At 40.0% G+C, this 15,167-nt stretch overlaps 1 protein-coding gene across 1 annotated transcript; it reads left to right on the top strand.

The window, feature by feature from the left end:
- Positions 1 to 10,651: 10,651 nt before the first annotated feature.
- Positions 10,652 to 11,932, top strand: LOC128743635 (ficolin-2-like). Its single transcript, XM_053840249.1, has 3 exons — positions 10,652 to 10,849; positions 10,919 to 11,441; positions 11,501 to 11,932. The coding sequence occupies exons 1-3, from the start codon at positions 10,663 to 10,665 to the stop codon at positions 11,613 to 11,615; spliced, it is 825 nt and encodes a 274-aa protein (XP_053696224.1). The 5' UTR covers positions 10,652 to 10,662; the 3' UTR covers positions 11,616 to 11,932.
- The last annotated feature ends 3,235 nt before the right edge of the window (positions 11,933 to 15,167 follow it).

Consider the following 15,167-nt stretch of genomic DNA (forward strand, 5'->3'; position numbering starts at 1 on the left):
GCATGCAACTCGCTGCATGCAACGCTCTGCATCTGCGCCAGTGGGGATCGCGTGGAATGCGGAAAAGGGAATCGCGAAATAATTGGCGAAATGGCAGTCCATTCGAGTATAAATCGCAGATTTGATTAATTGACCGTTTTCGTGATTGTTTGGTGGTGGGTACAGTTTTTTTTGCTTTTTCTCTGGTTTCACTGGTTTCATAAATACTGCTTTATTATGGCGTCGTTTATTTGATAAATCTTCGGAGAACTAATTGGGCCAAATCTTCTTGTAGTGTCGTGCGATTGATCAACCGTTGCGTAGTTTTGACGTTGATAATTGTCGTAGGTTTCTCTGAAATAGATTTTAGACTTGCCTCGAGTTGAAACGAACTACGAAAAAACCTGAGTTCTGACCGTCTGACCAACCGTGCTTTTTCACAATTGTATTGTAAATGTGTTCGATTCATGTTGAGCCATTTACATACATACTTAGCCCTATTCGAAAACGTGATACAATTAACACTGAAGCACACTGGAATTAGACATAATTTTTAGGTGTATGTAGTTCTTGATATTCAGTAAATCACTGTAAACGCCCTACCGCAAACGTGTCTAATTCTGTCCATGGTTCCTGATTCTGTGCACCTTTTATTTTATTTAAATGTTTAAATACTCCTATATTAATAACTACATGTAACTGGGAGTTCCATCGGTTCAAATTTGTTATCAATTTCCACATAGGATGTAGTGTACAAAAAAGGTTCTGAAAAGCATCATTACTTTGTATTTTTACGAAAACCCTCAGACATTTTTTCTATTGCCTGTAAGGTTAACCATAAAATACTTACATATTTCTTACTTCTAACAGCATAGAGTTGAGGTGGCTCTTGCCGTACCAAAAATTATTCACTCTCTTCACTGTACTCGGTCCTGGGCTACTCGTCGTCAATTCGTTGAGCATCTTGATACATGCAAGTCAGCTTCAATCTGGCCGAGCCATCTAGCACGTTGGGCTCCTCTATTCCTTATGCCGGTGGGGTTTGATTTCACTGCACAGTCTTCCGGCATCCTTGCGACGTGACCGGGCCACCGTGGTTTCACCACTTTCGCCAGGTGTGCGGTGGGAGTCTCTCTTAGTAGTGCCTGCAGCTTGCAGTTGATAAGCCTCCGCCACTCTCCGCTAACCGTTCGTACTCCGCCAAAAATATTTCGCAACGCCTTTCACTTACCGTCTCAAGTCCGGACTACTGGTCAGATTAGCGTTTCGTACATCGTCTCCTTTGAGCGGCGGCATATGCTCCTTGATCGAAGCGTCTTGCGGAGGACAAACTAGCCTCGACTTCAAGATTGAATGCGTCATTGAATCTAATTACACGTATTATTGTCGAGGTGACCAGAAATTCTAAGTATATGAACTCATCAACCACTTTCAGTTTATCGCTGTCAATAATCCCTATCCATGGGAAGTTAACGTTGTTTTCTCTGGAGCCTCTGCCACCATATATATGGTTTTCGTTCTTATTCTGATGTAATGATGTCGAGGTCGTCGGCAAAGGCTAATAGTTGGCTACTCTTGTTGAAGACCGCTCCTCTCGTTACGATGCCCGCTCGTCGGATCATACCTTCCATAGCGATATCGATTATAATACAGGACAGTCCATCCCCTTGCCGCAACCCTCTGCGCGACTCGAAACGTCTTGAGAGTGTCCCCGATACGCGCACGTAGCACATCACTCGCTCCGGGGTTGCTGTAATCAGCCGCGTCAGCTTGTCCGGAAAACCGTACTCGTGTATTATGTGCCGTAGCTGTTTTTTCCTCTTCTGTCATTATTTTAAACTATTGTGGTATGCCCCGTTTTATTACTTTACTATACGCTTCAAGCTTACCTATCACTTATTGAGGAAGTGACAAGCTGGTAGCTGGAGCGAGACATGTGCCAATCAGGGATGACTAGGTTTATGAACCTAGTAACCTGATCGGCGACGCCAACCAGATCTCCCCTTTTTGAGATACTGCAGTCTGCGTACTATTTGTGCTCCACGATTGCAGAGTAAGTGTTCCGAGATTAAATATCATGTTGTACGAAACCGAGATTTCGAAGATGATATTTACTCGGACAATGTCCTGTCGCAAGATCGGTAAGCTTACTGAGACTCGACCCATACTCGACCAGTGAGTAGAGAGCTGGAACGACATCTTCGTTTGTCGCCTCACAACGAGTCGGCGTGTAGAGGATAGACAAGGGTCAGGACTGAATCTCTGCTAGCGCATCATTCAAGTCCTGCTCCTCCCCTCTTCTCCTCTCCACCTCATTCGTTTCTCTATTTTTCGGCAGAGAAAACATGCACGGTAAGAAATCGTCCACTGCATCAGTGACCGGCTTGATGCAGCAAGGGCAAATTACTGTGGAGGGCGCCCTGGTAGTGCACGGGCTCCGTTACGGCGAGAGCATTTATAGAACCCCCTGCACCATTCATCCCTCGGCACGGGTCGCGTCATACCTTGGATTAGGGGTTTATCCATCCAAGTTTTTACATAATAGTCATGAATAATAGCTATTACAACCATCTCCTTTAGGGGCTTTGGACTCTCTGCTTTGGTTCTTGGGAGTCCTGCAGGCGGAGAGTTTACACTTCAGCCTTCGCATGAGTGCCCCCTTCTCTGTCCGCATACGACCCTAGTTTCCACCGTTTGTCTGATTTACACTAAGGAACGTATCCCGGACGGTATCACGTGGAGGTAGAGATAGGAGTTGCTGAATTAGAGGCCCTCATGGTGGTTCTAGAGCGCGAATTATTCAACCATTTACCACCCTGCCGTAGTTGTTCACGCTCGACTGTATCGTATGCTGACATGGAATCCACGAGAATATGATACGTGGGCACGGTGTACTCCCTGAAGGATTTGTCGGAGAGTGAAAATTTGATCTGTAGTAGCACGGACCCCCATTAAACCCTGCTGGTACTGCTCTACTCTTACTATTGCGGGTACATAAGATAATCTGGGAGAGCACCGTGTAGGCGGCGTTGTTCTAGTAGTTCTTGGCCATTTTTGTACAGTTTCGCTGGGAGTCGGTCTTTTCCGGCGGCTTTATTATTCTTCAGCTGACCGATTTCTCGCTGGATCTCTTAAAGATCAGGAGCCGGCATGCTGTTATGGCTCCTAGATTATTTTCCATTGGGTCTCCTGCTGTTATATCGCCTTCAGGGGCGGACTGGGAGCCAAAGGGCCCACCGGGCCTTTGAGATTAGGGGCCCCGTGCAACTTGACTCGACTCAGGCACGTCGAGTGTCGAGTATCGGGAGAACGGACAGCATAGCGGCTCGATGCTCGAAACAAAACAAACTCAGTCGTTATTAGGACCGAGTTATCAGCTTTTAGCGTGTGCGTCATATTAGCGGTTCACGGTACTTTAGTTTGGACGCATTTTTCTTCAACCCAATCTTCGCTACTTTGAGTTTTAGTTTTTGCAGCCACCACCACAGATGTTGTTCTATCGACAATATCCATTTCATTGGCAAAGCAGACGAACTAACTAGATTTGCTGACGATTGTGCCTGTGTGTTGCTCCTTTCATAACATCCTGTAACGACATGTTGTATAGCCCACCTGAGGGACCATCACGTTAATAAAGTCCACTGCGAGGTTAGAATGGCCATGATTTTACGGTCGATGGTAACATACGCAACTTTGAAATCAATGAAATAATTGTGCGTAGAATTCTGTATTCATGAACTTCTTGGAGGATCTGCCGCAGCGTGAATATTTGATTCTTTATTGACCGTGCTTCAGCGAACCCGGAAGAGAACTTTCCACATTCTGATAAGTGCCACTGCGCATTTTTGCCAGCAATGCAACGTTTTCCTCATCTATCACCCATTCATATTTCAAATAAGCGTATCAAATCAAATTAAGTATCAAAGTACCAAATAAGCGGATTTTATAAATGATAGGATGTCAACAGTTCAATATAGATAAGTAGCTTACTGCGTCTTCACATCAGAACAAAACAGTTCATAGTGCAGGCGATTCCCGTGCCGAGTTATAGCTATCCCTGGGATTAAACTCTTGGATTCTCCTATAAGAATTCTGCTTCTATAAGTAAGGTATTCTGTGCGAATCCTCTGCAGAATTTCTTCTCACGATTCCAATGTGAGGAATGCCCGATATTCTGCGCGAATCTTTTTGGTTCGTCCTGATAGAGCTGCGGAAAAAAGAACCCACCGTCTAAAAATGTCAGTACGAAGAGCACGTGCTCGTCAGTCCAGAGGAGAGGTTCGCCAGCAACAACACACGGAGTTTCTACAAAGCGGTCAGGTGCAAGAATTTTGCCATGCCTGTGATGTGCAATGATAGTGCTGGCAACCTGCTTACTGACAAAACGACGGTAGCAGCCAGGTGGAAGAATATTTCCAGACGCTGTTGAATAGAGAAGTAAACAGGAAGATCAGCAGGTACAGGATAAGAATTTTGAGCGACGGCCAAACTGTGGAGCCATTAACACAGGAGGAGGTCAAAAAAGCAATCAGTGAGCTGAAAAACGGTAAGGTTGCTGTAAAGGATGGTATCCTGGCTGTACTTCTAAAAACGAGGAGTGAGCAGCTGTACGAAACAATTCGCCACCTCATTGTCAGGAATAGAATATGGGACGAAAATAAATATCGGAGGAGTGGTTGATTGGCCTCATTTCCCATAATTTTAAAAACGGACATCGACTTGAGAGTACAAACTATCGAGACATTACGTTGCTCAATTTTGCCTATAAGGTGCTCTCCCTATCGTGTGTGGCTGAGTCCGTTAGCTGAGTTCTTCGTCGGCGAGTTTCAAGCTGGTTTTCATGAGGGTCGCTTCACGATGGATCAGGTATTTACCCTGCGTCTAGTAACTGACGAGTTCCGGGAATACAACTTGCAGATTCATCATATTTTTATGGATTTCAAGGCGGCATACGATTCAGTAAAACGAAATGAGCTGTGACAGTTAACGCTAGGACATGGTTTTCTCACAGAACTAGTTACGTTGATTCGTGTGACGCTGGATGAGTAAAAATTATAAGTCAGAATAGCAGATGAGACCTCACGTGCTTCTTGATTTTGCGGATGACGTCGATATTACCGAAATCAAAAGTACAGCAGCGAAAGAAGCCTTTAGGTCATTTATTGAGAAATTGGGACTTACCATTAACACCGCCAAAACGAAGTACCTGGCGTGGAAATCCAAATGGTGTTGGTGTCGAAGAGGAACTGAATATATTTTGATATGCTCGTGATATGTGACAACGATGTAAGTCGCAAAATAAAACGACTAATTGCAGCTGCGAATTGGCCTTTACGGAAGCATTACATTTTGTAGCTGAAGTCCTGTAGCTTGCAAATTCGCATAAACTGATGCTCTAGAGAACACTAATCCTCTCGGTGGCCCTTTACGAACATGAATCATGGACGCTAAAAGAAGCTGATCGACGAATGCTTGGGGTTTTAGCGTAAAGTTTAGCAAAATCCAAAATGGCGTGTAGCGCAGATGCATGAACCACGAGCTGTATTAAGAATGTAAATATGCTGTTATAATGAAGATAGTACAGTGTGACAGTCTGCGCTGGGATTGTCACGTGTCTAGAATGCCCGACGAAAGAGTAACCAAAATTATTTTAATCATAGAATCAAGAAGAGACCGTAGACTTCAGAGAAGACATCGCCACTGAAGTAAACTAAGTATGGAGCTTAACCCGACAGTTCGATATTTATAAGTAGTCAAATAACTGCGGATGAAATACTAATTCTACTTTTAAATACTCAGAATTGAAGCTAGTAATATTTTCTGAGCTTGGACCCCAACAGCTCAACTTAAATGGTTTCATGAATCACGGGGCCCAGCAATTGAACATTCGTGAGTCGTAGAAAAAGTTCTATTGAAAGAGAAATTTTGGTTTAAAGTTCGGGTCCCCAACAGTCCCATTTGAAGCTGAATTTTCAATCATCAAATCGGTTCATTTCATGAATCATGGGGCCTCAGCGATCGAACATTCGTGAGTCATAGAAAAAGTTTAATTGAAAGAGAAACTTTGGTTTAAAGTTTGGGGCTCCAACAGTTCCATTTGAAGCTGAATTTTCAATCATCAAATCGGTTGATTCGAACATTCGTGAGTCATAGAATCGAACATTCGTGAGTCATAGAAAAAGTTTAATTGAAAGAGAAACTTTGGTTTAAAGTTCGGGGCCCCAATAGTCCCATTTGATCATGGGGCCCCAGCGATCGAACATTCGTGAGTCATAGAAAAAGTTTAATTGAAAGAGAAACTTTGGTTTAAAGTTCTGGGCCCCAATAGTCCCATTTGAAGCTGAATTTTCAATCATCAAATCGGTTGATTTCATGAATCATGGGGCCCCAGCGATCGAACATTCGTGAGTCATAGAAAAAGTTTGATTGAGAGAAACTTTGGTTTAAAGTTCGGGGCCCCAATAGTCCCATTTGAAGCTGAATTTTCAATCATCAAATCGGTTGATTTCATAAATCATGGGGCCCCAGCGATCGAACATTCGTGAGTCATAGAAAAAGTTTGATTGAAAGAGAAACTTTGGTTTAAAGTTCGGGGCCCCAATAGTCCCATTTGATCATGGGGCCCCAGCGATCGAACATTCGTGAGTCATAGAAAAAGTTTAATTGAAAGAGAAATTATGGTTTAAAGTTCGGGGCCCCAACAGTTCCATTTGAAGCTGAATTTTCAATCATCAAATCGGTTCATTTCATGAATCATGGGGCCCCAGCGATCGAACATTCGTGAGTCATAGAAAAAGTTTGATTGAAAGAGAAATTTTGGTTTAAAGTTCGGGGCCCCAACAGTTCCATTTGAAGCTGAGTTTTCAATCATCAAATCGGTTGATTTCATAAATCATGGGGCCCCAGCAATTGAACATTCGTGAGTCGTACAAAGAGTTTAACTGAAATAAAATTTTTGGAAAATCTCATTTTGTGTAACGACGAAATTTTTACTAGGGCCCACCGGGCATTTGCCCGGTTGCCCGGTGGGCCAGTCCGCCCCTGATCGCCTTTGAGATACTCAGCGAAAAACTGCGTTTACTTGTCGACCACCTTCCGCTCGTTTGTGATTAGATTCCCTCCCGCGTCCCTACACATGTCAGGTTTCGGTGTGTAGCCCTTACGGATTTAATTCACCTTCTCGTAAAACTTGTGTGTCTCATTAGCCCGGAATAGTTGTTCAAGCTCTTCACGATTTCTGTCATCCTACTGATGCTTTTTCCTTCTCAGGATCGTGGTCAACTCATTCCGCGCTCGTCGATACTTGGCCAAATTATCCCTCGCGGAAACGCTTCTTTGAAGCTTTTTTTTCTCTCCATACCTCATTGACGGTCGAGCACATCCTACACTGAGAAAACTTTTCGTATAGTTTCTATGAGTTTCAAACATAGATTTTTTCCATGTGCCCAGTAAATGAATTTTATGTGCCAAACAGTTACCATTTATGTGTTTTTAAAACTTATCTTTAAAATTTGCACATACTTTTCATATGCATATAATTTTCATGTGTACTTCTGGGCGGATTGTGTTTATATGTGGCACATAATAATCATAAGAATTTTCATAAAGAAATTTTCCATTAGTTATGTGCGGATTGTTTTGAGTGTACTCCATTCATCTTCGATGGTCGAAGCACCTAGCCGCACAGAGGAAAGTAGAGTTTCATCCATTTCGCGCGCGTAGTTCTTGGCAACATTGGTTGTCTAATTGTTGAATGTTTAACCGAGGAAGGTGGCTTTGTCGCGAGGTATAACCCGTCGATAGTTTTGAGTGCACATGTACTGCTACTAGGTAAGGGTCTGACTCGATATCCGTACCACGTAGGGAGCGTACGTTGGTAATGGTCGAGAAAAACAGGCCATCGATGAGAATATGGTCGATTTTTGGTTCAAGATTCGTTGGTATGGTGACATTGTGGATATATTTGCGAGAAAAGGAAGTGCTTCCGATCACCAGGCCTCGGGAAGCTGAAAAGTTGATGTATGACTGGCCGTTGTCGTTGTGACACCGCTTGGCTGCCGTTATGAGCAGTCATATCCCCGATGACGATCTTGATGTCCCGTGTCGAACAGACAGGCCGTGACGAACTGATGTCGGACACCCCAGCTACGCATAGAACGCTTCCTTTCTGCCGTTGGATCTACTTTTGTGCTGACAGTGCACGTTTATGATCGTGTAGTTGAAGAAACGGCTTTTTATCCGATCGTCAATTTTGGGGGTGATTCTAATTCCGATCACAAATGTACCTAATTCCGATCACGTCACGAAGTGTTGTTCAAGCATAAAATTATTATCCACTAGTACTAAATTGATTTAAAATGTGTTGTGTTCATGTATTCTGATGTCAATCTCCCAATACTATCCTCCAGCTTGCGTTAAAGGTCATTATAATCATTAGATGAATAATAACAACATGCAGGCTTAGAAAGAACAAATACAGTGTTATGTCGGAATATCCTTAACAAAATTGATGGGTGCAATTAGCACATCGGCTAAGAAAACGCACTTTGATGGCGTTTTTCGCTACCCCTTGTAGAATTAAATTTATTTTAAAGAGCGTGGACAACATCTGAGTACGCTCACTGACTAGGGCTTTTGATTCTATTTTCTAAGAAATCGACAATTTCGGATAAATGATCGCAATTAGAACCTGATCGCAATTATATGCGGTCACGGTACTCATCCTCTCGTCAACTGCCCTCTAGTTCATTACCCAAACCTGCATTCTACCTGTTTCCAGCTCGCTAGTCACTTCTCCGTTCTGGTAAAATTAGGCTTTATCGCCACGGTTCCTTCACAACGTCTCACCTGTGCGACAGATTTTCGACAGTGCCGCGATGCCCTTTCGGGGTTCTAAATGATAAAGCAGTAGCTTGTCACCATTCACGAAAGTCAGCGACCTACACTTCCAAGCACCAATCATCCATTTCCTCCTCCCTGTCCTTATTTTATCGCCTTTGTTCATTCAGAGTGTTTCGAGTCGAATTTTATTGATTTTTTGTAGTTTTGTTAGATTTGGGTAGGTTGTCTTATTAAGGCCATTTTGTAGTGGCGAAATAACACGTTTCTTGATTCAGCCACCTGCTCCGGATTAGACGCTACTGTGAGCCGCTCCTAACTTGGGGTACAACCACGCACTTGGTTGACATGGGAACAAACGCTGAAAGCTGACAAAACTATTCTCCCAGGAAACACGAACAGTCAGTTCAATTAGGACTCTATAATAACTGTGCTGCTGCCGCTTCGTAGTTACACTCAGCGGTCGCATGAGTGCCTTTTTTCCTATCAGTATATGAATAGAATCTTAATTTCCACCGGACTTGGCTACCCGATTTCTGCTACGGTTGCACGTATTCTAGTTGGTATCAAGGGAGGTAGGGATAGGAGTTGCTGGATTAGATGTTTAGAATTACTAAATAAATTCTGAGTAGAAGTTATTTCCAGCAACTGAAAAATAAAAGGTGGCAGACATTTTCAAGCATAGAAAACTGTCGGAAAATTTGGGATTTGGCAGAGAATCTGTAGCTGAGGCTTGAAAAGTGACATTTTAATTGCAACTATCAACTAAGTAATTTACGTGAACTACTTTTCTCGAAGCAACACGATAGTTCCATGCTGTTTTGGCCTGATTAAGCATTAGCCATTACGGCATGAAGGCCATGGGTAGTGCCCAAGGACAAGAACCCTCTCAACGCTGTCTAGAGCTCCGCCCAATTGTGAAATATTGGGCCATCGTCTAGCGGAAACTGAACAATCCCCAAGCACGGTTGGAAGTGAGAAGAGTTTTGGAGCAAACTGGCGTTCTGCGGCGGTGGACAAGGTACAGTCCATCGAAAGATTAGCTTCAACAAAGAAATATAATATTATTATCTATTAAAATTTGATCAATTTACACGCTCTCAATAACTAGGAAAGTTCAAACCAGTTTCATTCGTGTTTTTCAACGCGGTTTACCATTAAGTGACACTCAAAACCTTCCTTCATATCGCGATCGCTAGAAAATTCAACAAGCAACGTGGATTCCTCGAACAGGCTAATAGTATCCGAATATGAACCTACACTCTAAAAAATCGACACGTCGTATCCACGTGAAAACTCATGTTAACTTCTGACAGCAACTTACATGAACTTCAGCTACCAATTAATGGAAAAGTTGATAAAATTTACTAGGATCGCACGTAAATCGGTTAGTATGAGTGCAAGTTACTAATAATTCATATGAACGTTACATGAAAAGTGTGATGGATGAAAATTACCTATTTTTTCACCTAAACTTGACGTGCCGATTTTTTTGTACACACTTTTTGATGATAAGTGCTCCCGTTGCACTTGCAGATATGTTCGAGGTTGGCAACCGTACGCTAATACTTTGTAGCGCAGAATGATTCACAACAGCATGCTTCAAATATATTAAATATAAACGCTGATCAATGTGTTGCTTTAATATTATACGCCTGGGATTGTTATCAGCTTTTTGCATAGGGTGTTGTTTAAAGCAAACGAAACTGAGAGACAACATTGGGTATATAGTTTTAGGAGCAACCCTACAATTCGTTGCAAATCACCTTTGCAGTAAACTAAAAATAACAACGATTATTCCTTTCCATTAGCTGGTCAGTCAATCAACTGCATTGGATTACCGAGATGAAAATTTCTTTGGTGATTTTTGTTCTAGTGACAATCGGTGCAGTAACGTTTGCATCCGATACCAGTAATGGTTTCGGATATGAACTGATTTTGGAAGAATTCGACCAGTTGCGAGAAAACCTTCTCGATATTCGCAATAAAAGTCAGCAAACATTAGCTATCAACGCTCTGCGATTGGCTCTGGGTTAGTATTAGAGTTGAAATGTTCTTCGTTTACAAATAAGTAATCATTTGACTGCGTATACTTTGACAGGTGTCCACGAAGTACCATCGTGTCAGAATACGCCGAACACTACCAGCGGAATGTACAGGATACACCCGGAACTATCAACCATTGCGTCATTTCTTGTTTATTGTGATCACTCTGTGGAAAATGGTGGTTGGACAGTCATACACCGGCGCTTCGATGGTACGTTGAACTTCAATCGAACTTGGACTGAATATCGTGATGGTTTTGGATCTCTGCAAGGCGAATATTGGTTAGGTTTGGAAAAGATGCATCAGATCACTCGAAATGATAACTACGAGCTGTTGGTGGTTATGACAAGCTTCAACGGTACGACGAAAAGTGCTCGCTATCAGCGCTTCATTGTGGCTAGTGAGTTTGAAAAATACAAACTCATCTTGGGTCAGTTCGTGGGAGGAGATGCAGGTGACAGTTTCTCTTCTCACGATGGACTTATGTTTAGTACATTGGATCGGGATAACGATAGTTTTGACAATAGTTGTGCAACATTACATAAAAGTGGTTGGTGGTTTCAAAAGTGTTATGCAGTGTAAGTTTTGGATCCGGGTCACCATTTTTGACACAAATAATATTGAACTATAATTTCAGAAACCTTAATGGACATTATGAGGCAGGAAAAACGGGAGCAAGTATGAGCTGGTATAGATTTTCCAATTCATACGATTGCCTAAAAGAGGCGCGAATGTTGATTAGAAAAATGTAGAGGATGGTTAGATAAATATTAAATCTTTAGCCAGTAATTAACGTTGACTGTTTGAAAAACACAACAGTTGTGTTGACAATCCCGATTTTTTCCCAATATTTTCTCGAACGGATTCCTCTTCCACGACGATTTGTTTTTTCGTTTTTCGATTATAGAATAAGATTGGGTTGTTTACGTTTCAGAGCAAACCTCAGGGATCGAAATTATCATTCATCTGAACTACGAGAAATTGATGAAATACCCGTCACACGGTTGAAGCGTACACCTTTCATATTTTCTTCTTAATAAACTTTAATCATAGTCGTTTTCGAACTGGATATGCCCAAAGAAATAATATTATATTTGATAATTTTCTAAATAGTTAAAATAATTGTGAGGCTCAGAATAAAGTAAAACTATATTCCGCTTACAAGTAAGCACATTGACTTCACATCACCTTTTAGTCGACTGACAGATAGATTAAAAATCAGCTTAGTAAAATATTCAAAATGTTGTACTACGTCATTCGTGGTCGTATCTTATACACAACCCCTCTGATTCTCTTCTTGGGGGATGTAAACTTTTCTTTCAGCACCTTTCCCCTCTGACTTGTGACAAAATTAATACCTCCCTCTCCACCTGAATTGAGTGACCCTGAGATCTAATATATTTATTTTTGAAATTTCCTACTGTCTATCTGGTATAGTTCTTCATCGACTATCATTTAGAATTAAAACCTAGTTTCTAACCTAACCTATAAACCTAGGTTAAAGTGGAATTACCAAGTTTAATTTTATCAAGCACCATTTACAGTATGTCTGAAATTAAATAAAAAGTAAACTTATCCAATTTGATTCTAATATGTATATTTATTCGCGACAGATACGTATTTCGCCTGCGACTTGCAGGCTTCATCAGTGTCTGTTTTCGAAGTCGAATTTGCTTCGTTTTCGAATTTACAGTATGATTTCGAATTTGGCAACAAATGCGTGTCGCCTATGTTGCCAAAATCAAAACCGTGGCAAAATCTAGACCATTTTTGAACTGACAAAATTGGATATAAATGTGTTAAAAATTGAATAATTACCACTAATCAACGAATTTTTCACGATTGCAACGGTTTTATGTTCAAAAATTCGACAGGAGCTGTCACAAACCTTTTGAAACTTTGCAGTAAGACGTAGTCATACGTCAGTAAAAATCTTACCTTTCGAAATATTCAATAAACAAAAGTTCGAAATCCCGCTGTACTTGATAAACTACGTATAATACAAGTTATATTACATTAGATGAATGGTTTACATTTTGGAAATTAACGGGCAAGAGAAAAATTTTTGTGACGTGGAAATCGTATCAACCATATCTGAACAACAGGTAATAATAAATTTCTAATATACAAATGACACACACAGATACATACTCAACACATACCCAAACGCTGAGACATTGTTCAATTGATGGGCTGAAAGAAGACTGTGACCGGTTTCACATTTTTCAAACGATTTTCATACCTTTCTAACAGAGTGTAAGCAAGGTAAAAGCTGTTCATCCCTGTGTCCTATTAATAAATAGCAGTAGTATAGTTGCAGTATTGAAAAAAAATTCTTTGTTATTATTTTGTTCATTTACGTGGAAGAAACTATGACAATCCCAATTTAGGTCCACTCTAAATCAGAAATAGGTCCACTCAAGATTAAAAAAAAGGCTTTGGCAAAAAACGATATATTCAATAAAAGTTTCATCAATTATACTTTTTTAAAGTACTGATAATGTAAAAAACCCGAATTAATTCACCTAGCGGTGTAACCTAGCCTTTCTACTGCAACAATAGTTATTCTTTTAATTTCTCAGGAACATCAAAGATTAAGTTGACTATGTTTTCCTAGTATATTCCTTATTCTTTAAAAGCCTTATTTAACAGTAAAATTCACAAATCCGTACTGCGTGCAATAATTATATTTGCTTTCCAAGGCAACGTAAATATTTGTATGCGTCATTTGATTTACTTTATCAACACCTTATTTAGTTTTATAATATTTACGTAATTTATAGAACCATAAATGTAAACATAAAAGATAATTTTTGCTTGACCTGAATGAATATACATGGAAAATTAGAAATTAACCCTCTAACGAACCTGCTGACGGTCTTAACTTTTGGGTTTCAGAGCTACATGAGAAGCCAGTTTTGAATTGACGATATGACAAATATGTTCATCACCGATTTCTTGATATTATGATATTAATATCACAGCATTCTAACAAATGCTTTCAAAAACAAATATTCAGAAAAATTATGAAAAAAATATTGCGTAAATATTTCGTTTTTCACTTTTGAAGATAAAGGATATCTAGAAGAAAATGATTGACCTCAAAATTTTACTGAGTTAAACAAGGCAGTACTAATATTTTATAAAATTTTTGTCCTTCCGATATTTGGCAACTAAAAAAAAGTGTAATCACGAAAAAAATTAAGCGTTTTATGCATTTTTACTTAAAGTTTAATCGTGAAAACTAAATCTATTTTTACTACTCATATAAACGTTATTATTTTTCATGCGAAAAGCTGCCAAATAAGAGAAAAAATTGAAGAAATTTTTTCGCCGATTTTCGGAAATTTCATTTTTTGAACTTCCAATTCTGTTTCGTACTAGCAGTGTAAACATTCCGTACACTTTCGAGTTCTCTATATTGTAAAGCTCACAGACAATTGATTTTTAACAAAAACTTTTTACTCAAGTGCAAAAATTTTTTTGCCCCTAGATTTTTAAAATCAATTTTGAAGGGGGGAGTGGGGGGGGCTGACAATAATTTTACAAGTAATTTGTTATGGCCTAACTGAGTAGAGCATTATAATTTAATTATTATCATAATTAAAATGAGAACTAAGACTTTTTCTTAATTGACGCTCCGTAAGATAATTTTTTTTAATGAAAATTAAAACTTGAGTTTTCTTTGAATATGCTTAGGGTATGTTGCTGCTTCGTCGTAATTGCCTATTTCCGTCCTATCCAACACAAATCATAAAAAATATCACCATTTTTATGACACACAGTGCAAAACTAATTATTCCCTAATATTTTAGTTTGTTGTCTGTCATACGCAATCAATCAAAGTGAGCTGAGATCTATTTAAATGCTTTTTATCATTAAAGAAGTCCTACCAGCGAAATTTTCTACGTTTTTTCGTGCGACGAAAAAGAAAATGTCGACTAATCGTTTTAATTCCCGCCATTCATAAATGATAATAACTCACGCAAGGTATTGTCGTTATTCGACAGCCAGGAACACTTGCCTGACCTGCAAAAATTTTGCAGAATAACATGCCGTCCTACACAAATACATGCGCGTTGTGATTTTTAGTTCGGACGATGAAAAATTTTGATGGATGGATTTTAAAACGGTACGACGAATTTAAGAACTAAAGTTAGTTGTGTAATTTCAATAATATGCTTTAATAACCGCTTTTCAATGCTTCCAAAGTTCACGGATCGGAAGGTAAGTGTGTTTTAGTCAAATCAGCACAAGAAATTTTGGAGTATTCATTAAATTCATCCAACAAATGATGAAAATTA

This window comes from Sabethes cyaneus, chromosome 3 (genome assembly GCF_943734655.1).
Source record: "Sabethes cyaneus chromosome 3, idSabCyanKW18_F2, whole genome shotgun sequence".
Taxonomy (NCBI): Eukaryota; Metazoa; Arthropoda; class Insecta; order Diptera; family Culicidae; genus Sabethes; species Sabethes cyaneus.

Excerpts from the sequence above, each read along its gene's own strand:
- LOC128743635 (XM_053840249.1), top strand. The coding sequence starts at position 10,663 with ATGAAAATTTCTTTGGTGATTTTTGTTCTAGTGACAATCGGTGCAGTA. Across the intron at positions 10,850-10,918 it reads CGCTCTGCGATTGGCTCTGG|GTGTCCACGAAGTACCATCG; the intron begins GTTAGTATTAGA and ends ATACTTTGACAG. Across the intron at positions 11,442-11,500 it reads TTTCAAAAGTGTTATGCAGT|AAACCTTAATGGACATTATG; the intron begins GTAAGTTTTGGA and ends CTATAATTTCAG.